Source organism: Erpetoichthys calabaricus, chromosome 14, assembly GCF_900747795.2.
Source record: "Erpetoichthys calabaricus chromosome 14, fErpCal1.3, whole genome shotgun sequence".
Classification (NCBI taxonomy): Eukaryota; Metazoa; Chordata; class Cladistia; order Polypteriformes; family Polypteridae; genus Erpetoichthys; species Erpetoichthys calabaricus.
In genome coordinates, this window is record NC_041407.2 from 8,904,915 (window position 1) to 8,931,942 (window position 27,028).

The following is a 27,028-nucleotide window of genomic DNA, read 5'->3' on the forward strand; positions in this document are numbered from 1 at the left end:
GACACAGGGAGAACATGGAAACTCCACGCAGGGAAGACCCGGGAAGTGAACCCAGGTCCCCAGGTCTCCCACCTGCGAGGCAGCAGCGCTACCCACTGCGCCACCGTGCCACCCCTGTCTAAATGTTTTCATATTAATTTAGAACTATGTTATATACCCCCGTGACCCTGTAGTTAGTAAATAGCGGGTTGGATAAAGGATGGATGGATGCTGAATACAAGAATAAATAATGAAATTTGTTAAATTTAACTACATTTCTTTTCAGTTTTATACTAAAATGTGACATGGTGGAAACATTAAAATGGCATTTTTATTGTGTTTATGAATGCAAATACTACTAAAAGCTTCATCGCAATTAAAACAATTTCTATTAATTTCATGTCGCAGGCCTGTGAAATATAACATACAGAAAACATTTTGGGGCGCCTCACTGGTGCGATACAAGGAGCAGCGGCAAGAGGGCGCTGCGTTTCGTTTTGTGTACTCTCTCTGGCTTGCAGTTAGGGTCGCGGGAGTCAGCGCTTGAAATCGACGGCTTCTTATAGTCGAAGAAACGGACGTCTCTGTTTTGAGGTCTCAAAAAGAACACTGTCATCGTAGTAGAGAAGCCTGTGGAAATCCAGAGTTAAAATGTCATTCCCGACAACATCCAGCGGGCATTAGTGGGTAGATGGGGCAGCGAAAACAATGAGCCCGTGTGTGCCGGCAAGATGCAGCCACCGCCGGACGACCGGAACGTGTGGGATGTGACACTTTTTCGAGCTTTGTTTGGTAAGACTCTTCAGCTCTAACGCGCTTCCTCAAAAAGAAGAGAAGGGTAAAAGTTTTGAAAGGGCCTGGCGGTAGACGCGCGTGCGTACACGAGAAATGTGTGCAGGGGGACTCGAAATGAAAAGTTGGAAGTAAGCCCTCGCCGGCGCAGCTCCGCTCAACTCGCCAGCCTGAGCTCGGCCACTTCGTCGCCAGCGAGTGACAGCTACCAGCTGCAGGCATTCGTCGACACGTACGGTGGTGGTGAGTGATTGGTAAAGGGGTTCTCTTTGTCTGGTCTCGTACTCGTTAGAACTTAAATAATTTGTCAATTACGGAAAAGTTACATTGAAGCCGAGTTTTCTTTGTGGCCGGGGTGAGGATTGGAGCTATTATGCTGGCACACGTATGCCAGTGGCGGGGAGGTCTTGTAAGTCAAATTTGTATTAAACAATGTAAACACTGATTTGTGGACGCGCCTGCTATAAAATGTGTCGATTCTGAATTGGCTCAGCTACAGGGGTGTGTGAGTGAATCAGCCGTGCGAGACACTGGCATCCCGTCCAGGGCTAAATCTTAATCTGTGCGCCCCTCGCGCCTCCCCGAAAACCGGTTACGTGGGATTCAAAAAGTGAATGATTGGATATTTGTACAATATAAAAAAAAATTAATACAAATCGGTATCTTTTATCATGAATAAATTGGCGGAGTGGTGGCTCTGAGGCCAGGGATCTACACTGGCAATCGGAAGGTTGCCGGTTCGAATCCCGTAAATGCCAATAGAGGGACTGTGTTCTGTTGGGCCCTTAACCTGCAATTTCTGAGCGCTTTGAGTAGTGAGAAAAGCGCTAGATAGATACTTTATTAATCCCAAGGGGAAATTCACATACAGCAGCATACTGATAAAGAACAATATTAAATTAAAGAGTGATAACAATGCAGGTATACAGACAGACAATAACTTTGTAAAATTTTAACGTTTACCCCCCCGGGTGGAATTGAAGAGTCGATAAATGCAAAGAATTATAAATAAGAGTGACTGAAATGTGCTGACTCAGAATTAGATTGATCGGCTTAGCAAATCCATAAATCCAAACAGCACTTTGGATGTGCAGACTCGAAAAGGTGTAAATGGGTATGCATAAAATACAAAATGAAGGAAGCCTTATTCACTTCTTATAGCGCCTTTGATAACACGGGCTGTACTAAGGCACGTCACATTACAATGTAAAACAAAGCTGGTTCTCTAAAACTATGCAGTATGTCATAGCTGAGGATTGTTCGACCAGAATTGAAATACCTTTGTGCAGAATCAGCATGACTCTCTGATTACTCCAGCTGTGATGGGAGGCTTATGGCCTTTTCAATTATTCATATTTTGCCAGAATATTACTTATATTGTTTTTGACGTTAGTTCTTCAATGAGTGTTTTTTTTCCATTTAGATATGTTTTTGCAAAAGACATTTAAGCGTTTGTAGCCACGTAGGAATTGGCATTGCTGCTGCCTAGTCACATGATTTTGTCACTCACTATTTACACGATTACAAAATAGATACCACATTTATTTTTATTTGTCTGAGTTCCATGTATTTTATTTTAGAGCATTCAGACTCTTGATGAGAACTGGCATTATTATTAGAAGCACTTTAGAAACTGTAATTCTGCACATGATACCCAATTTAACTGGCATGTTTTTCTTGGACAGTCCCAGATTGGTGCTTTGGATATGCCTGGAACAAAACTGTATCTGAGAATAAATTTCCGCTTTAGAACGTGCCAGAAAATATCTTTTCATTTGAATGTTCTTGTGCGGGGGTGAACTTTGACATGCTGACAAATTCTGATCGAATGAGAATTGTCGAGGCTTTGAGTTGATTTTATGCACCCGCTTAACGTTTCAAAACACAAACAAACTATAGAAAACATGAAATGATGAGAGCAAACAACAAGACTCTCTATGCGGAGGCACAGTGTTTTACTGCCATGCGTGTTTCGAAGTGTATTGATTTACCTCGGGCTTGTTAAAATTGCTTGAAGCGGGACTAGCAGTGCTTGGGTTTTGGTGTTTTTCGCAGGCATTGAGCTAATAAAACGTGCTGGACTCACAATGCCTTGCATTGATTGAGCAGTTGTGAACATCTGGTCAAAATTTCCTGATGTTAATCTGTCCGTGTGGGTGAAGCAAAAAAGCATTAAGTCACTATTTAATCATTTCAGGATCAAAATTCCTGGATTCTTTTATCACAAGAGTCATGGAGTTTGTAAATGGGCTTTTATTGAACACAGCTGCTGCATTGTTGAGAGTGAGAAATTTCTTTTTACTTAAGAATATATGTACGTCGTTTTATTAAAATCTGAAAAAGGAACAACTATACAACAATTAGTGATGAATGCGCACAATGAAAAGAAAATAAGCGTAGAAAAGTCATTTTGTTTTCCTTGTTTGACTTTGCCCAAGGGCGAAGTAAGTAGACCGCGACTTTGACTAATTTGCATGCAGATTAAAATGAAGAGCTAGTGGATTAGCTTTCGTTTTTAAAGATGCAGAGCCGTGTACTTTGTAAATTGGATTGTGCTAGGAAATGTATTTATTTTTTTTTTTGTTTAAGAAGGGCTTGTGTAATGTGCTCGACCAGAGTGGGCGCTAATTCTATTAAAACGAATTTGCACGCTTGCCATCGAGAGGCTTGACGTTTTGAGGGTGCTAGAAATGGTCACTTGCAGCGGGGAGGGATGCACTGCAGGCATTCATTGTCCTCTCGGCTTTGTAGTGGAGGCTGAGATGAAGGAGGGCCATCCACCCCTTTTCACATGGCAGGGCCCCTTTTATGCATTCTCTGAACTCGTCATGGTGGTGTCAAGTACGCCTTTAATGATCAGTGCGTGGCGACCACATGCCTCCTCTGTAAAGGGCCTAACATTTTGTGCATCTCCAGAATGGTCACAAGCATTAAAAAGTTTTTTGCCTCCAGACTCCGAATACGTGTGTGTGAATGAGAGGGAGGTCAGAGGAATGGTGAGGATGAGGGAGTAGAGTTGGCGAAGGTGGATGAGTTTAAACACTTGGGATCAACAGTACAGAGTAACGGGGATTGTGGAACAGAGGTGAAGAAGAGAGTGCAGGCAGGGTGCAATGGGTGGAGAAGAGTGTCAGGAGTGATCAGCAAGAGTGAAAGGGAAGGTCTACAGGACGGTAGTGAGAGCAGCTATGTTATATGGGCTGGAGATGGTGGCACAGGAGACAGAGCTGGAGGTGGCAGAGTTAAAGATGCTAAGATTTGCATTGAGGTGTGATGAGGATGGACAGGATTAGAAATGAGGACATTAGAGGGTCAGCTCAAGTTGGACAGTTGGGAGACAAAGTCAGAGAGGCGAGATGGCGTTGGTTTGGAGATGTGCAGAGGAGAGATGAGGGGTATATTGGGAGAAGGGTGCTAAGGATAAAGCTGCCAGAGAAGAGGAAGGCCTAAGAGGAGGTTTATGGATGTGGTGAGAGAGGACATGCAGGTGATGGGGGTGAAGACCAAAATGGAGAGGACAGGAAGATATGGAAGAAGATGATCCGCTGTGGCAACCACTAACGGGAGCAGCTGAAACAAGAAGCAAGTCATGAGTTAGTTGAGAATGAATTTATTGTATGTACGGCACACCACTTCATTGTTGTAGATGCTTTACAAATATTGTGTAAGAACACTACTATTGTCTACATTACGTGTGTCTGCTACTGATGGTATTTTTCATTACCATGCATTTCTTATGTTTAAGCAGTTGTTTTGTATGTTATAGTTGGATATACTGTAGGTGCAGAGCGCCGGTTATCTTGAGTTAGAACATCAATTTCTATATAGGAAGGACTTAAAGTGTGAAAGTGATTAGCGCTGCGGCCTCATAGCTCCAAAAGATGGAGTTAAATTCTGGGATGGTCATTATCTGTGTGGAGCTTTCATGTTGGTTTCTCTGCTGGCAACTTTGGTTTTCCTTCCAAGTCCCGCAAATATTTGTGTTACTAATAGACATGTCAAAATTTGATTATATGGACTGATGGCCAAGTGCAGACTTTGTTTCTGCCTTGTGCTTGATGTTTTTGTGATAGGCCTAGGCTTCCCATGACCCTTAGAGCAGGTTTGAGAATGGCAGCATAGTAGCACCTTATAGGCCGGAGAGTGCTGACATGTTGTATGTTGATTAGAACATTCAAGTAAGGATTTCCCTGGACTCCGTACATGTGACAGTAATGACTCTGGAAGAGAACGTCTGTGATATGGTTTGCATCTTTGCAGCTGGAGATCCACAAAGTGAGAAAATGAATCACATATCAAAAGTAGTTTTCATTCCTGAGCTTTCAGCCCCTGCCAGGAGCCTTCATCAGAGGATAATGCTTAGACTTACAAGAATCAAAGGCAATATATAGCAAAAGTTACGTGAGGGTGGGGCTAAGTCAGTGTGAACGGGGGTGGGGGGGGGTTATTGGTTGTAAAGATTTTATTTATTATGAACATGTTCTTCTTAAGTTTGTATATGCTGGGTTTATGTCCAAATGTCAGTTGATGGCGTTCTCATTTGATAGCCAAGATTCAGCCAGTTCTCTGGCACTTTTAGTACTGGCCTTAAATCTTACTTGTACATTGTCCCAGTTAAACGTATGTCCTGTTCATTTAGTATGCGTATAGATCTGTGATCGTCAGTCCTTCCTTCTAACAGCGTTGTGATGTTCCTGTGTACGTGTTGTGATTCTTTTTGATGTTTGTCCTATTTATACCGCTGGGCGAGAACTGCATGGAATGCTATAAACTGCGTTTCATGTTTCTGCTGTCGATTTCTTGTTTTTAGCATTAAAGAGTAATGACTCTTCATATCTGTAGCTCCTGGAGGCGAGTTTAAGTCATAGAACAGTCATTGTATGTGTGGAGTTTGCATATTGCGTTTTTGGCTGGATCCAGTAGTCCATTTTTCTTCTTCTATACCAAAGATATACGTATGAGATGAATTGCTGGGTTGGGGAGTGTACTCTGTAATGGACTGTCACCCGCTTTTGCCCATTGGTGCTAGCATAGATAGATAAACAAATAGATAGAATGGACTTTATTTGCCTCATGGGGGGAATTTGGCTTTTTACAGAAGCTCAAGAAATATTATAACAATATAACAACGAGTCAAGTCGGGGAGCATGCACTGGTACAGTGTGTTGCCGCACCCACTACACGACGAAACAACTCTGCCCCCAGGCAGACACGCGGTCCAGTCCCACCCTCCGGAAATGACCCTCTGTCTGCCACAGCCAGGTGTTATGTGGGTGACCCCTTGGCCTGGTCCAGCCACTCGGGTCCCCAACAGTGAGGATCTTACGAGCTGGATCACCCTCGGAGAATTGCGCCACATGTCCGTAGTACTGTAACTGACGCTCCCTCACAATGCAGGCCATGTGCCTCATTTGAGACTCCATGAGCAACACAAAGTCAAACCAGCGGTACCCAAGGATTTTCTGGAGAGACACAGCACTGAAGGAGTCCAGTCTTTGTCTCAGGTCACTGGATAGCGTCCATGTCTCACAACCATATAGCAAGAGAGGAAGCACCAGGACTCTAAAGACTTGGACCTTCGTCCTTTTGCATAGATATCGGGAGCACCACACACCCCTTTCCAGAGACCTCGTGACCCCCCCATGCTCTCCCAATCCGTCTACTGACTTCATAGGAAGAGTCACCAGAGACATGAATGTCACTGCCAAGGTAAGTAAACCTCCCGACGAGGTCGACACTCTCACCTCAGACAGACACACTGCTGATGGCCGTGCCCAAGAGGTCATTAAAGGCCTGGATATAATATAACAACAACCACCTTCAAATACACACAAGAAAATGATACAAAAAAAAAAGAAAATTTCTGACTCGCCTGATAAGTGGAGAGCATTCACAGTGAAGCACTATAAAGTCATATTTCTGTAGGTGGAAAAGAGCAGCAGGAGTGTTTCTTAACACACTCCTGCTGAATAATTTGTTGGGTAAAACATACTCAATGGGTAGTGTCCTGCTGTGTGACTGACGCAGCTGAGATATAATAATAATAATAATAATTCTTTGCATTTATATAGCGCTTTTCTCACAACTCATAGCGCTCAGCAATTGCAGGTTAAGGGCCTTGCTGAAGTGCCCAACAGAGCAGAGTCCCTTTTGGCATTTACGGGATTCGAACCGGCAACCTACCGATTGCCAGTGCATATCCCTAGCCTCAGAGCCACCACTCCGTCTGTAAGACCCAAAAACTAAGATAGGGAACAAAGTCCACAGAAAAAGGTGCAAAAGAAAACGAAGAACTTAAAACTACAGAAAAAACATGAATACTCTCAAATTCTTTTCAGAGTCTCCCACTTCTGCAGTTTTCTAAATGCGGAATAAAATAGGGCTGTGGAGTTGGATTCAGATGACAATTTTGGGTATTTGGAGTCAGGGTCGGAGTCAGCCAAAATGTACTGACTCCGACTCCTAATAAATTTAAATTGTAATGACAAAAATCATTTCACAAACAATAGTCCTAACGAAGTACTTCTCTGATGTAAGAATAAAGCCCAGTGCATAGTTGTGTTACTACTAGTGTGGAGTTCGGCTGAGCTATTATACAACCGGACATTCACATCTTGTAATCTGGATTATGGTACATTACAAAAAGTGTTTTCATTTTATTTCAGATATAATGTGTTTAACAAGTTCATGTGAGTGTAAACAAGTGTAATGATGGAGGTGTGTGCTGTGGCCTGATGTGTGTTCAGGGGTTTAAACTGGCCAACACAGTAGAGAGTCGGCTTCCTAGCCAGTAGTTCTGTGGTTAAATGACGACGTGTGTGTTGCCTTCCTTCAATCAACATGGAAAATACTTTAGCATATTAAATACAGAGGAGTCAGAAGTACCGGAAACTAAGGAGTTGGAGTCGAAGGATTTATCTCCCGACTCCACAGCCCTGGAATAAAACACCAATAATTATAGCACAGTAAAGTGGCTTAGATCACGGCTTGCCCTTTCTGTTGTTTATAACGTAGAGAAAAGCCAAGCAAAATGACACCTTTTATTATATATATAGTTGTTTATAACTAAACCTCTTGACCTTGTCTGTATGCTGTGTGTATTGAGTTGAGGCAGCATGACTGGCTGGTTGGAGGATCTAATAAATTGCCCATTGATAGTATTTGCTGATTTTCCAGATTAGAAGGAAGCAGGTATGAAGATTGTGTGACCATGCCGAGTTCATCATCTTACTGCGTTTAGCCAGTATCTAATTTTCTTTCATTACTTGTCATGTGGATTTTCTATTTAAAGAAAAAAAGCACACATTTTCATACATTTTAACAAATAAGAACAAAAACAGTGTGATGGTATTTAATGAATAGTTTTTACCTTCATTTGCGATTTGACCTTTACTTCACCTACTGAACTGTCTAAATCCTCACCTGAGGACAGTGACGATGGGTGATGTCTTAGAAGCAGGCACTGCAGTGAAGAAAGAAAGAAAAAAAATATCAGACAGTAGGTGACCTCTGATGTGACACAGAATATGAAGGCACTACACTACTTCTTGATCACTTTGGGGCATATCGTATGGATTTTAATAATAATAATTCTTTGTATTTATATAGCGCTTTTCTCACAACACAAAGCGCTTAGCAATTGCAGGTTAAGGGCCTTGCTCAAGGGCCCAACAGAGCGGAGTCGCTATTGGCATTTACAGGATTCGAACCGGCAACCTTCTGATTGCCAGAGCAGATCCCTAGCCTAATAGCTGCCTGATCACTAAAGGTCACCTTTAAATTTTCCTCTCACATCCTGCTTTATTGCAAACAGCTACTTTTGCGATTTTCTCCCATATTTTAAGTATGCATATACAGTGCGACAATTGAAACATCTGTGGGAATCTAAAAGTATTGACGCTGCTGGTGGCAGTGCAGCCCGGATATACCAGATACTGCAAATGGAACAGCCATGCTAAAGAGTCATTACACTAAAAAAGAGCTGAACGCCCCATAAGGGTGGAAAAGTGTGGCGCATAAACCGCTTGTCAACCCAACAACGAGATGTTTGTCCTCTCTTCGTATAAAATTTGGACTGAAAATTTAGTGAAAGCGATAAACAAGGAAGGTGAAGAATTTCACGTTCTGAGACAGATGTTTCCACAGTTAAGGAAGTCATTTTTGTTGGTCCACAAATTAGACACGCCATCAGTGAGCAAGCAGTTTGAAGATCCGCTAGTGGGGTCAAAGGAAACTGCTGGGAAGGCATTCGCAAAAGTTCTTGGCAACTTCAGAGCACCAAACTACATTCAGCTAGCTGGTTGACAACACGACTCAAGAATACAAAAGTAAGCTTTGCAACGTGTCACTAAAGATTCAATTTTGCACTCGCACTTAAGACTTCTTTCTTGCTAATCTCAGTGAAAGGGTTTCACCAGGACATTGCAACAATGGTAATGCGTTATCAGGGCAAGTGGAAGCCTTCAGACTCTGTGGCACACTGACACGAGAAGCATCAGATGCTGAGTACAAACTAAAACCGGCAGTAGAGTGTCAGAATCATGACGTGGTTAAACATGCTATAAATTCAATAAAGGTTCATTTCATGTTTCTACAAATTCCTATGTAAATCTGAAAGTATTTGTGTTCAGTTTGAACCTGTCTGTCGTCATCACCAAAAATGTTTCCGGAATAAAACTTTTGGGGGGAAAAAAGAAAAAAAAACACGATCCAGTGCTATTGAAGCTCAACAAAGCAGAGGCCCTCAGGTACAAAGGAACGGAGTCCCAGTGCGCTGTATGTGTGTTGTTGGTTCTTTTCATGAAGGCAGTGAAAATTTCATTGCTCGAGTTATTTTTAATTTACAGCCTCTATGTACTTTTTTATCACCCTTGTTTGGTTTATATTGTAATGTATGGTGCACTGTATCCACATTTACATGGTATGTACATTTTTTTTTTGTGTATGCAATTTATGCTACGCACATTGTTTTAATTGTAATGTGTGCTGCAGTACATAACCATACTGTTTGCAGTGTGAATAGCTGTCTGTTAAGGATGTTTGGATTTCTGTGCAGTCTGAGGGTCTGGGCTTGCGAGTGTCCTGATAAAAACCAAAGATCCTCTTAGGCACGGCCATCAGCAGTGTGTCTGTCTGCGGTGAGAGTGTCGACCTCGTCGAGAGGTTTACTTACCTTGGCAGTGACATTCATGTCTCTCGTAACGCTTCCTATAAAGTCAGTAGATGGATTGGAAGAGCATGGGGGGGTCATGTGGTCGCTGGGAAAGGGGTGTGTGGCGCTCCTGATATTTCTGCCAAAGGACGAAGGTCCAAGTCTTCAGAGCCCTGGTGCTTCCCCTCTTGCTATATGGTTGTGAGACATGGACGCTATCCAGTGACCTAAGATGAAGACTGGACTCCTTTGGTGCTGGGTACCATTGGTTTGACTTTGTGTCAAATGAGCGGTTGCTCATGGAGTCTCGAATGAGGCACATGACCTGCATTGTGAGGGAGCGTAAGTTACGGCACTACAGCCATGTGGCGATTCCCCGAGGGTGATCCAGCTCATAGGATCCTCATTGTTGAAGACCCAAGTGGTTGGACCTGGCCAAGGGGTCGCCCACATAACACCTCGCAGGGTGGAACTGGAGGGGTCTCCCTGGGGGGTTGCCAACTGTGATCCTGAGGTGTTTCATCTCGTGGTGGGGGCGGCAACACGCTGTACCAGTGCATGATACCCAACTTGACTTGACTTGAATGGATTAATATCATATCCAAGATGTGCTGCTGCCAGTATTGGATCCTGCTGCACAATCTGGGATGTATGCAAGGCATTTCAAATACAGTAATCCCTCACTTATCGTGGGAGATAGGTTCCAAGGCCGACCACGATAACTGAATTTCCGTGAAGTAGGGACACCATATTTATTTAATTATTTAACGTGTATTTGGACGTTTTTAAACCCTCCCTGTATTGTTTACAACCCACCATTTACTCTATTAATAACAGGGACAACTGCTAAGCAATATGAAATCAGTAGATAAGTTTACATTTACTGTATAGCGAAGTGCACGTAGCAGCTTGTAGGCGGTCATGACGTCGTCGACCTTGTTGCAAAGATTCCTAAAGCAGATTCCATCCAGACTACTGCCTTATCACATCCACTTGCAACTCATTTTGCACCCTGGTTAAAGGACACTGCGACCGTAGATCTTATATGCTTTTCCGCCTTTTTAAATAAAAAGAATCGGTGTCCTGCAGCGGTGTAGCTGTTCCCTTCCTTCAACATATCCAAAACTTTTACCTTTTCTGCAATCATTTGCATGTTCTGTTGGTGCTTGGACACGGCCCCTGAAGCAGTAGCATGTTAATGATGAATGAGTGAGATGAGACTTCCTGGTTAATGCAGCACTCTGTCGCTGAGCCAATCGGCAGCACACAGGAACTTAACTGCGTGCTCTGATTGGGTAGCTTTTCAGCCATCCGCCAATAGCATCTCTTGTATGAAATCAACTGGGCAAACCAACTGAGGAAGCAAGTACCAGAAGTAAAAAGACCCATTGTCCGCAGAAACCCGCGAAGCAGCGAAAAATCCGCGTTATATATTTAGATATGCTTACATATAAAATCCGCGAAAAGTGAACCGCGAAGTAGCGAGGGATTACTGTAGATTAGTGACAGCACTCAATTTATTTGTAACAGCTAAATTTTACCAGGGTGAAACCGGCCCCCCTCCCCCCCGGCTCAGGTACTGCTTGTATGGAGTGTGCATGAACCCCATAGATTTTCTTGAGCTATTTTGTTTTTCCCCTCATTAGATCAAGTGGTGAATTTAAATTGGCCCTGTACTAGCGAGTGTTTTGGTGAGTCTGTCCTGCGGTTGCCCAGCGTTATTTCCAGGTTTATTCCCTGTTGGTGTCTGATACTGCCAGGGTTGTCTTTAATTGAAAACTAGCCATAACAGCATGCTGTGCTGTCCGTGGAAAGCAGTAATATTAGACAGGTGCACAGCACATAAGACGGTGAGCGCAAAAGAAGGCTGAGAAAATGGATAAGCAACTTGTGCACTCACACATGCAACTTGTACGTGTAAATATAGTACTTGTGGATATCCTTGTATGCTTACGTAACTCCTTATTGAATTAAATAACATATATTAGCAGAAAATACTCCCATATAGAAAATATTTTAAGTAAACACTTTACCTTCATTGGGAATTAGGTTTGTAATGTATCAAGAACATTAACTAGCTTCAGGTCGCTGTAGGCCAGGGGTTCTCGGGTCCAGTTCTGGAGGTTCACAGTCCCTGCCAGTTTTTGCTTTAAACAAATTTGTTTATAGAAAACGCTTAAGTTTAGAACACAATAATGCCACGTTTAGTGGGGGGTAAAAAAAAAAAACTTCCGCATGAAAAATATCAAAACTTCACCTTTAATGGAATGGATGTGTGAATTCTATTATGGTTTATACTCACTAATGTTTGTCAATTAGAAACTTTACAGTGTCAAGGGTGTGATTCATTATGTGCTATGTTTAATTTAAGTACAGTTTCTTATTTCTAATATATTTTTTTTCTTTCCCACAGGTGCATAGTGCAAAGCATAACCATTATGGGAAGCAGAGTGGTGCATGAAGCTGGCCCCGGTGGCTGAACAGGGCTGCAAAGAATGCACTTCTCCAGGGTGGTAATCAGTAAACTCTGTTTCTTGCTGTCCCTCGCCTTTTCTGCCTTCCTACTGGTCCTGATTCCAGGCCTCCAGCCTCTTCGAAGATCAGGTCACCTTCCCCAGCCAAGGCCTCAGAATAAGTCAGGCGGGGGACAAGGAGGCAGCAGCATGTGGACTCCGGCGGGGTTGAAAACCCACAATGACAAGTCTATAGCTGTAACATGGGGAAGAAAAAGTAAGGCTGGAAACTCTGAATTCATGGGCAGAAACGTCAGTGGTCATGACCCTCCAAGGAGAGGAGCACTGGATTTAAACCACCAGCAGCAATTGCCCAGTAATGAACCCTTACATTTAGAGGACATTTTTATTGCTGTGAAAACAACAAGGAAATATCACAAGTCTCGGCTAGATCTGCTGTTTCAGACCTGGATATCGAGAGCCAACGAAGAAGTAAGTGGCAAGGCATCAATGCTTTGAGTATGAACAAATTTATAACCAAGTTACAGCATTATTTTCTATGCAATTCAAATATGCTTTGTACTAGAGACCAGTTTGTATTTAAAATATGAATCATTTAACAATTATTTTAAATGTTGCCTTTACAAATGAACACCATAAATACTGGAAGAATAATCAACATGCATAGCTTTCAGATACTAGAAATCACACAGACTTTAACAGAGTGCCCGATGGAGACCGTTGAGGAACAACTCAGATTGCGTATTCCTGTGATGTTTAGCGAATTTCTCATTATACATATGTGATGTTACATGATACGCCCGGTAATTTGTGTCTTTCTCAGCATGCACATTTTATTTATTTATTTTTATTGGATTTCATTGATTTTTTTTATTAAAATCAAATAACATTTGTTTTACAAGACTTGGTTCGAAAACGAATCAACCCCCACACATGAGAAAGAGAGCTAGGCCAGCTGAGTGGTAAAAATAAGTAAATAGATAAATTAATAAATGAATAAAAGTAAATAGAATTAAAAAAAAGGCACGCTTATTTTAGAGACATAGCTTGTGCTTTGTTCTCCTAAAACAGGTTGGTTTGTCATAACCAAAATTAATTTCTTTTTAGAAAATTGTTCAAGAATTATTTGTTCTTTGGCAGAATCCTATATGTAAACGTCTAAGCGTGGATGTGTGTGTGTGTGTGTGTGTGTGTCTGTCCGGCCCGGCAGTAGGAGGTGGAGTCGGGGTAAGGGCTTCACCTCCGAGGATACGCAAGGGAGGCAAACACATCGGCAAAGCGAAACCTCCGAAGAAAGTCACTCGCTTAGTCGCTGAAACAGAAGTGAGGCGAACACATCGGCAAAACGAAACCTCCGAAGAAACCTGAGGTTTCCTGACCTGACCTGACATCTCGACATTTCAATTTTTTTTCTGACCATTTCAATAGTTTCTAGGACCGGCTTACACAGCTAGTCTTTTTATATACGTTTACAGTATTCCGACATGAGTTAACATGTGGTCTGATCGACTGCCATAATGTCACAGTGCATGACTTACAGGCCTACCAACACGCAGTTCAGCTATACTATAACAAAATTACAAGAAACATTGTGTGTAATTACTGTTGAACTCTGATTTTACATTCCCATATTGAATGTTTTTCTGCATTTAGCATTTTTTTTGTGTGGTATTTTTGAACATGAAAAAAAGTTCTCATCTAAACAAATGTTATATTCACTCTACAGCAAAAAATTATTTTGCCTTGTATCGTTTTTTCGACAGTTCAAATAAATTTTGTGGGTCATTTAAATCCAATACGAGTGTATATACAGATCTATTGTTCATGAGTTCACATGAGCAAAATGAATAAGAAAAATGTTGCCGCTCTACTTCAATATCATTTTAGCACAGAATTTCTGCAAATTTGTCTGCTTACGATGGTAAGTAAGAGAAACAGAAAACAAAAAAAAAATGCAGGGGTTGGTTTGAGCAAAGTTATCACTGCTGTATCTGTGTGCAGAAACCTGTGGACACACAATAGAAGACCCAGGACTGGTGAGAGTGAGATGTTGAGGTTTTGAATGCATTGGCTCTGAAAGTTGTGTAAACTTTTTTTCTGGAAAGTTCTGATTCCACGTTGTTTTTTGCTAATAACACTTTCAAAAATGATGAGATCTGTGTATCATTTGGGAGAAAAAACAATACCTGCACTGTAGTGTGAACTTAGCCTTACAGGGCTATTCAAAATGAAAGAGAAGATTTCAAAAATGTATTTCAAACAAACTGTATAAGACAGAAACACATTCCGCACATCACTGGATAGAGGAAAGTTCAAAGTTTGGTCCTGTGATCCTTGAGATTGCATGCACTCAACATGAGCACCACGTGTAGCGTGACAAACATCAAAATGGCAGACCATTTCTTGCCACACATGAGTTAGCTGGTCCCTAGTTACTGAATTTGCAGCTTCCTCAATTCGTTGTTACAAATCTTGAAGATTAGCGGGCATAGGTGGAACAAACACTCTTTCTTTAATGTACCCCCATAGATAAAAATTGCAGGGGGTAAGGTCTGGAGACCTGGGAGGCCATAGACAATGAGCAAGATCTTGTTGTCTGCCTCTTCCAATCCATCGTCCTGGAATGGTGTCATAAAGGTAACACTTCTAAGTGGAAATGAGGTGGGGCACCATCTTGCACGAAGGTCCGGCATTACCTGAACGACACCATTCCAGGACATTGGATTGGAAGAGGTGGACAACAAGATCTTGCTCATCGTCTATGGCCTCCTAGGTCTCCAGACCTTACCCCCTGCAATTTTTATCTAAGGGAGTACATTAAAGAAAGAGTGTTTATTCCACCTATGCCCACAAGATTTGCGACATCAAATTGAGGAAGCTGTGAATTCAGTAACTAGGAACCAGTTGATTCGTGTGTGGCAAGAAATGGTCTACTGTTTTGATGTTTGTCATGCTACACAAGGTTCTCATGTTGAGTGCATGCAACCTCAAGGATCACAGGACCAAACTTTGAACTTTCCTCTATCCAGTGAATGTGTTTCTGTCTTCTACAGTTTGTTTGAAATATATTTTTGAAATCTGCTCTTTCATTTTGAATAGCCCTGTATTTTGTTTTCTAAAATCAAATGCACGATTGTACGTGCTGAGCTGCAATTGGGCTTCAGGCACTCTTGGCTTAACAGCAGCTCTATTGCTAACGACAACACGGCGGCATTCATGAAAAGGAGTAATGATCTGAAACATCAACAAAAAGGCCAGTAGTAATTTTACAGATTAAGCAGAAAACATCAGGACATGTTCAAACTGGATCCTAACTAGCAGTTGCAAAAATAATTGCAATGAAACTCTAAACAAATAATAACTGAAGACACAGTGAACCTGAAAAATGAGTAATGATTCTCTTCATTTAAGTTTTTTTTTTTTTGTCAGTCCCTAAGTGGAGATTCTACTAAAACACACAAAATAATGTTATTTTGTAAGCCCTGCTAGTATATGCAATATGGTAAAAAACAAAAAACAAAAAAAAAAAAACAGAAATGTGTACACATGGAGACAATGAACAGACTGGGCAGAGACAGTATCTGGTCCAGAATTCAATACCTGGGCAGCCATGCAAAAACAATTTGTGAATGTCTGTCTATCTATCTATCTATCTATCTATCTATCTATCTATCTATCTATCTATCTATCCTGCCGACTATGCTAAAATTAATATCCATCCATCCATCCATCCATCCATCCATCCATCCATCCATCCATCCATCCATCCCACCTCAGATGTATCTATTAATGTCTAATTCGACCTGAGTTAAGCTACCAGTAACGGCGCACTGCTATAACGATAACGTGCCGTGAATACACTTGACTTGAGCATTCCTACATTTCATCCTCTTTCTCTGTATGTTTACCATTCATTTGCTCAGAGGTTGATGCGTTTGCTTCTTCCTCAGCAGCTCTTCTTTTCTCCACCCTAGCGGCCCGCTTCTTCTCTTCTTTCGTCAGCATCTTTTTGCGTTAAAACGGATTAAGTCAGAGTTTGTGTTGCAATTACTTAGTACATTTTCCCTTACTTTTTCACTTAAGCTGGCACTTAAGTCTTCAATGTGCCTCAAGAATGATTTAAGATATGAAGAGGTAGGGGAAGTGACGGCGAAGGTGGTATGAATGAGAATGGTGCCCGTATGCATGTGCCACTCGGCCGCCCTGTTGGCCACTGCCAAGAGTTGATTCTACAATAAAATAAAAAGAGGAACAACCTTGGAGGTCACTCATCATCCCAAAAGTGGATAGTAGACGTCACGTAGTATACATGTACCAAATTTCAAGTCAATCGTTCAAACGGTTTGCGAGCGACAGGTGATTTAAAATCCTGGACATACGGACAGCCACGGTAGCGTATTATATAAGAAGATCGATATAAATATAAATAGCTCCATTGAAGTCACTGACACACTTACCAGATTACATTTGTTGTTTGTTTCGGTTACACTGTGCTTTCTTACTTTTCCTTCAGATTCACTAACTAAAATAGACACAGCTTACAAAATGTGTGTTGGGATATCCAGCTTGAGAAACAGAAGCCCCATCAAAGGACTGAGACACTGCCTAGAAAAAGATGTCCATGAAAAATCATCATCCAAACAAGGAGGGCTGTGAGGGAAGCTGCTGAAAGGTCAACAATTGCCAGAGGTCAATGACTAATAACAATAAATGTACAGTACATTAGTTGATGATATGAAGGACATTAAATACTCCTGGTAGGGTGACAAGGAAAATGTTATGATTAAAGTGAATAATCTTTAGGCCCATTCTGGAGAACATTAAAACAGTTCTGATGAGAATCCCCCAGATTGTCCAATACCTTCAAGCTCCCTAATATTGTAGTCTCCACCATACTACGTGGTAATTTATTCCACATGTCTGTGGTTATTTGCATGAAGAAAAACTTTCTAACACTTTGTAAAGTCTGCCTTTAACAAGTTTCCAGCCGTGTCTGTGTTCTTGTTGCAGAGTTGATTTTCTCACGTTCTCACACTGGGATCCACTCTACCAACTCCTTGAATTTATTTATGTCACCTCAGAGTCTTCTCTTTACTTGTTACAGACGTCACTTGTATTTGGCATGTTACTTAAGCCAACTCTGGGTACCTGTAAGGCATTTGCTGCTCACACTACACACTCTGATGTCCTAGTCCTCCTATGCAGTTGTCCATCTGGGCCTTCCCCTTCTTTTTCTATCCCAGTTTGCCCTTTTCTGTCATCTTTCATTTCTTGGTAATCTGTCACATGGAGTGACCTTCATTCTACTAAAAACAACACACTAACCTGTTTCTTGAGAAAGTTATTTCATTTTGGTTATTTTTTGAATCCAGAACTGAACCGTAGGAATGCCAGCACCTTACAACCCAAGTGAACAGAACAACAGGTTTCAGTGGTGCTAATGCAATTACAAAAGCTTTTTTTAATAACCATGTAGTGTTTCTACATGACTAATTAAGAATATGGGAGATGATCATTAGCCACACCACATGCACTTTAAAACAGGCCATCCACCTGAAGTAAGCACGTTCAGGCCCGGCCAGTACTTGGATGGGAGGCCATCTATGAAAAGCTTGGGTTGCTGCTGGAAGAAGTGTTGGTGAGGCCAGCAGGGGGCGCATACCCTGTGGTCTGTATGTTGACCACAATGCCCCAGTGCAGTCACGGGAACACACTGTGCTGTAAAAATGGCTCCGTCCTTTGGATGAGACGTAAAACCGAGGTTTGTGATCATGAAAGATTCCTGGGCATCCCTTGTAAAGAGTAGGTTGTAGCCCAGTGTCCAGGCTAAATTGCCCACCACAGCCCGGTCACTCAGGCACCAAATCATCCCCTGTCTCTAACAGGCTATCACTCTGTCACCACTTAATAGCTTATGTGTGGTGAGCGCACTGGCGCAAAAATGGCTGCTGTCACCTCATCCAGGTGGATGCTACACATTAGTGGTGGTTGAAATGGCTCCCCACTCACTGACGTGGTTTGAGTCGTGAGAAAATCGCTATGTAAATGTAAATTATTATTTTGATGATGCAGCTATAGCTATTAGGACTGATATTGATTATTTAGATTTATTATTATTATTATTATTATTAGGACACTGAAGGAATGGCTGCTGAAAATGGAGCTTTGCAGTCTTATGTGAATAACAAACTACAAGTCTGCGATTTGAATCAGTAATAGTTATTAGCAACACTAGTAGTGTCTTGGCTGTATTTTTAAATCATTTTAATGGAACTTTGATAAAAAAAAAAGGTATCAGTTTCTAACAGAAACATGAATATTTCTGGGTGCGTCCAAACATTTGACGGTCAGCGTATGTGTTTTTCACCGTAATATTGTTGGTTATAAAATTTTGCTGATGGTGAAATAGTATTGAGATGATTTACCTTAATTTCAATCATCACCCTAAGAAGTCAACCACAATGACACACTAAAAAGACTACAATATGCAAGCGCTTTCGAGGCAACTCAGGCCCCTCCTTCAGACCAGAAGTAATCAATGTAATCATTACATCTCGCCTCGAAAGCGATTGCATATTGTAATCTTTTTATTTTGCCAGTAAATGGTGTCGTTGTGCTTGACTTCTCATTGCATCCATAATGGCTAACGTGAAACAACACCCCACTACTACAATCATTACCTTAACAACATTTCGAAAACTGTGTGTAGCCTTTTTGTGGCGGCTGTATGTCTGAGCTACTCTGCAGTTTTACACAACTACAGGTAAAAGAACATCCACATTTTTCTTCTTGTATAAAAAATCATTTTATGTTTTAGTGATCTTTTTGGGAAACTCCTGTTTGGTTTTTCTATTTTTGATGCTTATGAGATGTTTTTTATTTATCTTAGAGTGTGGCTTTATAATTCTATTCTTGATATGTTCTTTGAGTAGAATAATATGGTAACCTCTCCACTGTGCTGTGGATAATGTTAGTGATTTCAGCGCCAGTTGTTTTTCAGTTCCTGTTAAGAGCTCACATAATTTTAATTTTCTTGGCCAACAAAATAAGACAGTGGTTTGATTCTCTTTTCATGAAATTCCACATTGTTGACCTTTCTGTGCCTAGTTTGTGTGCTTTGGTTTCAACAGAAGTTTTCTGTCCCCTCAGCAAACAAATTGCTTGCTTTCCTGTGGACTTTTCTCTAGTCCTCATGTTGGTTTGGGCTCCCTGCCTCCCAAGCAAAACATCAAAGGAATGCGCAGAGACTCCCTTCAACACTACACACTCGTAACTATCTGATGAATAAGAAGCAACTAGCAGACAATTGCCCCAATAGTTTCATTATAAATGGGGGAGAGTGGGATAAATAATGTATTATTTATAAGACATGTGCCAAAGTAAAAGGTAACATACAGTGCCTATAAAAATTATTCAACCCCTTGGAAGTTTTTCTTAGTTTATTTTTATACACTACTAACTGAAATACCCGGCCTTGCCCGGGAGGAAAATAAACTTTTTTTTTTTTTTTAATTGTTTGAGAAAAATATAATTAAAAAAAAAAAACAAATTTAAAAATAAATTAACAAACCATGAAGACTCACTAATGTGCTTGTCTTGCGGTCTTGTATGTATGTTATCATCCAGTTCATGCTCAGTTGACGCTTGGAACCGGCCAACTCTACTTAATTTTAAAAACAAAAGGGGCACCATTGCGCTCAAACATAAAGAATGCTGGCAGTCACCTCCAGTTCGCCCTCTGGTGGTCACTCCAAGTGTCAACTAGATGATAACAAGCATATAAGACGCCAAGATCTCCCCCCCCCCCCCCCCCCCCACCCTACCCAGTAGGGGGTGGGTTAGGGTTGATTTCACCCAACAGTATTTTTAGTTGACCAATGAGAAACATGTGTACCAAGTTTCATGAAAATCGCTCCAGCCGTTCGGAAGTAATGCTGGAACATACACACATACTTAATAATAATAATTCTTTGCATTTATATAGCGCTTTTCTCACTACTCAAAGCGCTCAGCAATTGGAGGTTAAGGGCCTTACTCAAGGGCCCAACAGAGCAGAGTCCCTATTGACATTTACGGGATTCGAACCGGCAACCTACCGATTGCCAGTGCAGATCCCTAGCCGCAGAGCCACTACTCCATACTCCATACATTGACTTTTATATATACTGTATACTAGACATTAAGCCCGTTACAATAACGGGCGCTAGAACAGTAGTGCATAAACATTAGTAGGAACAGTCTATATTAAATGGCAAGGGACCTTGACCTCATTCTGTTTGTTGGTCGTATTTTTCTTTGTCTTTCTGCCTTTCTTTTGTTGATGTTTACTTGCTGAGCTGACCGTTCTTCGTGAGCTTCCGCCGTGTATTGTGTGTCTTTAATTTTCTGTGACAGTAATACTGTCTTGTACGTCCGCTGGCTTGTATGTCCGTAATATACCTTTAATTTTCTCTGGCGGTAATACAGGCGTGCGCGTTGGTAATATGCCTTTAATTTTCTCTGAGGTAATACTGGCTTGTATGTGGCTGTAATATGCGTCACCGTATTGTGTACCTTTAATTTTCTGTCGCAGTAATACTGGTTTGTATTTCTGTAAAACGGCTGTAATTTTCTCTGACAGTAATATCGCGCGTTGCACCGTGCCCTGCGCATGCGCACTTCATCAGAAGACACCCACACACGGACACCTGGATGCACACAGGGATTTTATTAAAGAGGAGATATATATAAAACCAGTAACGGCGGACTGCATAATGCAGTGAATACACTTGACATAAGCATTCCTAGTTTTCATCCTCTTTCTCTGTACGTTTAGCATTCGTTTGCTCAGAGATTGATGTGTTTGCTGTTTCCTGAGCAGCTCTTCTGTTCTCCACCCTAGCGGTCCGTTTCTTCTCTTCTTTCGTCGGCACCTTTTCTTGTTAAAACTGATTTAAGTCAGTTTTTGTGTTGTAATTACTTAGTATGTGTTCTTTACTTTTTCACTTAACCTGGGATTTAAGTGTTCAATTTGCCTCAAGAATTATTTAAGATATGAAGTGGTAGGGGAAGTGACAGTGAAGGTGGTAGGGATGAAAACGGCACCCATATGCATGCACTGCACGACTGCCATGAGTTGATTCTACAATAAAATAAAAATAAAAAGAGGAATAACCTTGGAGGTCAATCATCACCCCAAAAGTGGATAGTAGACGTCACATAGTATATATGGACCAAATTTCAGGTCAGTAGTTCAAACGTTTTGCGAGCGACAGATGATTTAAAATCATGGACAGACAAACGGACAGCCACGGTACTGTATCTTAATACATAATTCGCCAGTCTACTCACTCACTCACTCACGTCCATCCGAAGCCGAATGCGCAGTTGCCCGAAAAACCTTACGAGACCGACATCGCGGCAGGCAGCGGATTTACAGCTGCGAAAATTCAAAGAGAAAGGCGACTACGACTGCGAAAATACAAAGAGAAAGGCGACTTCGACCGACATCCAACCCCAACATCGCGGGAGGCGGCGGATTTACGGCCGCGAAAATTCAAAGAGAAAGGCGACTTCGATGAAAGCTCTAGAGGCCTGAAAGGCGATTTCAACTACAGCTCGAGGCCTAATTACGCATTCATTCAATACACCTTTATCAGGTTTGTGGTGCTTATACTTATTATATATTATACTATTCCACTCGTGCCCGTTTCATCTTACTTTGTCGAAACGGGCTTTTTGTCTAGTTATATATAAAGATAGATTGAATTGGAATGGATTTAATTTGGCTTTTTTGAAATTGATCAACAGAGAAATACTCTTTAATGTCAAAGTGAAAATAGATTTCTTTAAAGAAGTCTACATTAATTACAAATATAAAACACAAAATTATTGATCACATAAGTATTCACCCCTTTAACATGATACCCCTAAATCAGCACTGGGATAGCCAGTTGGGCTTAGACCTCTCATAAGTAGTTCAGTGGAGATCCTCTCTGGGATTTCACTTGATTGTAGTCTGAAGTTGGCCTGACCTACACAATAAAGACAAAAGAACAGAACAAGCAACTCCATGAAAAGCAGAAATCAGGGGATGGAGACAAGAAAATATCCATGTCACTGAATATTATACCTTGGAGTCTAGTTATTTCAATCATTAAGAGTTAGAAAGAAAATCTGCCAAGAGCAAGCCATCTATAAAAACTGAGTGATTGTGCAAGATAAACATTTGTAAGGGAGGTCACCAAAAGACGTGTAAGAACTCTGAAGGAATCACAAGCTACAGTGGCTGAGACAGACAACAACTGTGCCTGGGTACTCCACCGGTCGCAGCTTTATGGGAGAGTCACAAAGAGATGCCACTATATTTAAAAAAAAAAAAAAACAAAACACAGATGACATCTTAGCTAGAGTTTGTCAAAATAGACATGGGAGACTCAGACGCCAGCTGAAAGAAGGTTCAGTGGTCTGATGAAAACAGAAAATTGAGCTCATTGGCCATCAGACTAAAACCCATTTTACATTGCACATTACCAAAACTACACCATCCTCACCGTGGTGGTAGCATTAGGCTGTAGGGATGCTTTTCTGCAGCAGGTCCTGGAAGTCTTGTGGGGCTAAAATGAAAGCAGCAAATTATGGGAAATCCTGGAGGAAAACTTGGAGTCTGAAAGAAATGTGTACCCGGGGGAGAAGATTTGTCTTCCAGTAAGACAACAACCTCAAGTGTAAAGCCAAAGCTACACGGCCTTCAAACAACAATGTGAATGCTATGGAGTGGCTGAGTCAGAGTCCACATCTCAGTGCAATTGAGATTTTGTTGCTGGACCTGGAAAAAGGCTGTTCACTCACAATCTCCTTAACACCTGACAGAGCTTGAGCAATTTGGTGAGGAGGAAGAGGGAGAAAAATGGCAGTGTTATTAGCGAGAAAGAGACAGGATGAGAGAGAGATGGCTATTTTGGCTGCCATCTGCCTAATACTAACGTTAAGGGGGTGAATGCTTAATCGGTTATTTTATGTTTGTAATTAGGGCGGCACGGTGGCACAGTGGTAGTGCTGATGCCTCACAGTTAGGAGATCTGGGTTCTCTTCCCAGGTCCTCCCTGCGTGGAGTTTGCATTTTGTGAACCCAGTATTTTATTAAAGGTCTGTGGGGAACCTATTCTGGCAAGCATCACATACAAACTGGAAGACAATCCTGGATGGAACCCCTGTCTGTTGCAGGGTACTCTTGAACATGCAGAACATTCTCTCACATTCCGCTGACCAGCCAACCCTCTTATGAAACATGGAATGAAAACATTGTGAAAATTTGCATGAACCCTGACCCCGACTGGGCTGGCTTTTAAACCAAAGTTCATGGACGTGTGAGGCAGCAGTACTAACCACTGATATGTGCATGATCTTCATTTTTTCAAGTTTAGGTTTATTGTTACGTGTGTGTTAATGTACATAATACAATAAAATTCATACCTACACAGCTCCTTCACGTTGTATTTATATGCAGATTTGTTATCTGATCTTTGCTTGCTCTGCTCGCCTACCTCCGGGTTTGGTTAACCGGATATACAATTTAAAGAGATTGTTATTTTCATGGGAATTGTTACATATGCATTATTTCCACTTTTACTTTAAATCTTTAGTAAAAACAATATTTGGAATTAACTTTTCTTCAAGATCGCATTGAAGTTTGATTCCGTGTTTGGAGTTACATCGTGACAACGCAACATATAACTAACTGCCTGTGAGTGACTATTGTTTCTTTCTCTCTAATAAATAAAACAACTTTCACAAATGTTTGTCCATGCTCTTTCTTCTTCGCTTAGTCGTTGATGTGTCATCGAAAACGTATAAAATTATTGTCCTGATAAAATTTATAAGAGCTGAGAGTGCAGGAAGTGTGTCTGCCAAAAGCATTCACGTGACTGAGGTTAGATGACCTGGTCTTGTTTAAAAATAGTTGTAAGTCGGGCGTGACTTGAAAAAATCTAATGTTAAAAGTCTCCGTCTCACGGGACTTCATACCGCATCAGCGTTTTTGGAATCTTTTAATTCTGGCTGGCAACACGAATTAGACAATCTACAAGTCTCCGACTTAAAGTTTAAATCTGAACAATACCTTCGATCTCTTTTCGCTGTTCCGTTATTTCATCGAGTAATAATTTCCATTTGTTTGAGCCAATGCGATCTTTACTATCCTTTTTTCGAATTTTCATACTTCCATTATCTCTAACCTGATATTTTTGAATTCTTTACGACGTTCTACTTTGTCATCTACTCTTTGTCCTTTATTTCTGGCCCCGGGTGTGGTTAAATCCCTTTCTCGTGGGACGTATAAGTGTCTTTCCGAGAAAATCGCATCTCGTCTCCTTCTCATATTTTTTTTTTATAATAGAGAGATGAGGTTTGACTTTTTTTTTTTTTTTTTAAAGTCGCATCACAAATAACGTCTGCTTATCACCATTCCTTTTACCAGTCTCTGTGTAGGCCCAATTACTGATGAAATGAGGAGAGAAGACTTGTTTCTACCTCATCCTTTCTTCCATTGAGGCGAAAGCAATAAAAGAATGTTTTCTTGCTGGCAAAATCAACTTCTGAATTTGCAGTCACCTCAACTGTAATTTTCCACAAATGTTTAAAATTGAAATTTCCATTTGAAGGAAATGGTAACATTTCATATGATGACAAAAAGAAAATTCCTCTAAGCCCTTAAATCAGAAAGCCACATGTGTGACCCATCCTCTCGCGACTCCTTTTACTTCAGGAATGTTGGCCTCAACTACTGAAGAGTGTTGCTGTTGGAAGTAACCACACAGCAGCTGCTGACACAGGCTAGCGGCTTTTTAAGCACTCGTCGGGAGCGGGCAGCTCGTCTCCAGGGGCCGCTTTCCTTAACCAACCTATCATTCATTCATTTAGCTCAGCACTCTGGCTTTGTGATGGATCTTCTTTGCTTTCATTTTGCATAAGAGGGGAAATTTAAGGAATGGTGCATGTTTAAGAAAATAAAATTGGGGACAAGCTTGGATCTAGTATTGTTTAGTATGTATAAAATGACAACTGTTACTGACTTAAAATTTATAAAACCACTTCAGACCTACGCCATTGCAGGGTATGATGGTTTTGGAAGTAATGTTCTGAACCATACTGCTAAGCCATTTTCTAGGCTTCCCCCAGTATCACAAATGTAAACTTGTTTCATCATTATTTACGTGGTACTGTTTCTTAAATGTTTGGTTCCAGATTTTTGCCTAATTATGTCTGCCTGTTTTTACATTTACTAATAGCATTACTGTGCTTCACATATTGCATGTTTTCTTCATTTCCTTTTGAATGTAACGTGGTTCATTATGTGTTTGTGATTGCCCCTACTAAACATCCCAAAGGCTGATTAATTTTTGCATTGTCACATAATTTTTTTGAAGCTGTTTATATTGAACCTTAAAGTAATACTTCACCCAAAATGATCATTTTTCATATGTTACTTACACCATGTAGCTTGTAGTAATAGCCAAGAAGAATATTCAGTCTCTTGTTTTCATGCAATTTCTTGTTCTAATCCTCCTTAGCATTAAGTTTACCTCCGGGAAAATGAGCCAACAATGTTGAATTTTTTTCAACAAGAAAGAATGTTATTGTGTGTAACTGAAACATATAAATACTAAAGCGTAACATAAATGCAGTCTGGCGTTCACTGCAGTTACAAGTCTTTCGTGTGGCATGTTTTGAAACAGTTACTAATGCAAAGTGCATTTCTTTGCACAATTTTCTTCTCTCTTTGCTTTGCACCCTCCCGCACCATAACCTATTGTCTGTGGGGGCGAAAGCTTTAGATTCAGGAAAAAATTTGATCTCTCTCGAAGTTTTAGGGTCCCCTGATACCGAAAACATCGATATCTCATAATGGGTGTGTCTCTCTTTGTGTCACAGTTTCTTGAGGACGGTCTAGAGCTAAAACGGCTGTACGGAAAAATATCAAAATCAAAACTTAAGCCCATGATGAGATGACGATGTGCTGATTAGTTTTTGAGCCAAATTATGCAAGAGAAAGAGGGACTCTAGAGGAACCCTCAAATACCATAATTCTACAATTAATTATGAATTCTTTTTGTCAATTGCTATCGTAATGACCGATGTTATGATCAGAAAGATCAGCATCAGAGTGGTAAATTAATACTAAAATGTTAAATAATACTTCTATGGCGCAAAACCTACTGACACTCACGTTCGGATTTCTTTTCTGTTGCTTGTGCAGCAGTGGGTAGAATGTCCGTGCCTGAACCACACGATTGATGCTGCCCATTGTTATTGTAGGCGACCACAGCACAAGGCTTAGGAACTTTCACATTTCCCCTCAAATGAACATTAAATGTTGCTGCATTGTGGAAAGTGCAGTGTAGCGAACAGTTAGAGGGCTAACATCTTTCTTGTCCATCTACTTGATTGCAGTCCTTCTTCCTTTTATATGTCACACAGCTCTACTTGCACCACCGTAAACCTTCACAGGGCTGAAGTCACCAGGCTTATCATGGCGATTGGATCATCCAGTGCTGTATGCATCAGTTTCACTATCTGTGTCAATGTCTGATGAACAATTCACATCACTTGACTCACAACTGGCTTTATAGCTTTTCTTTTATAGTCTACTATT

General features: G+C 41.0%; 1 protein-coding gene across 3 annotated transcripts in view; it reads left to right on the forward strand.

Moving 5' to 3' along the window:
- Positions 1-468: 468 nt before the first annotated feature.
- rfng (RFNG O-fucosylpeptide 3-beta-N-acetylglucosaminyltransferase) overlaps positions 469-27,028 on the forward strand; it is a 62,513-nt gene continuing 35,953 nt past the window's right edge. The window contains exons 1-2 of one of the 3 annotated variants that reach the window (XM_051936521.1): positions 469-771; positions 12,336-12,867. In XM_051936521.1, the coding sequence (XP_051792481.1) occupies positions 12,418-12,867 (450 nt within the window). In that variant the 5' untranslated portion in view covers positions 469-771; positions 12,336-12,417. Of the gene's footprint in view, positions 772-796; positions 1,015-12,335; positions 12,868-27,028 lie in introns of those variants that run through there. The other 2 variants (XM_028819676.2, XM_028819677.2) reach the window with 2 other exon arrangements.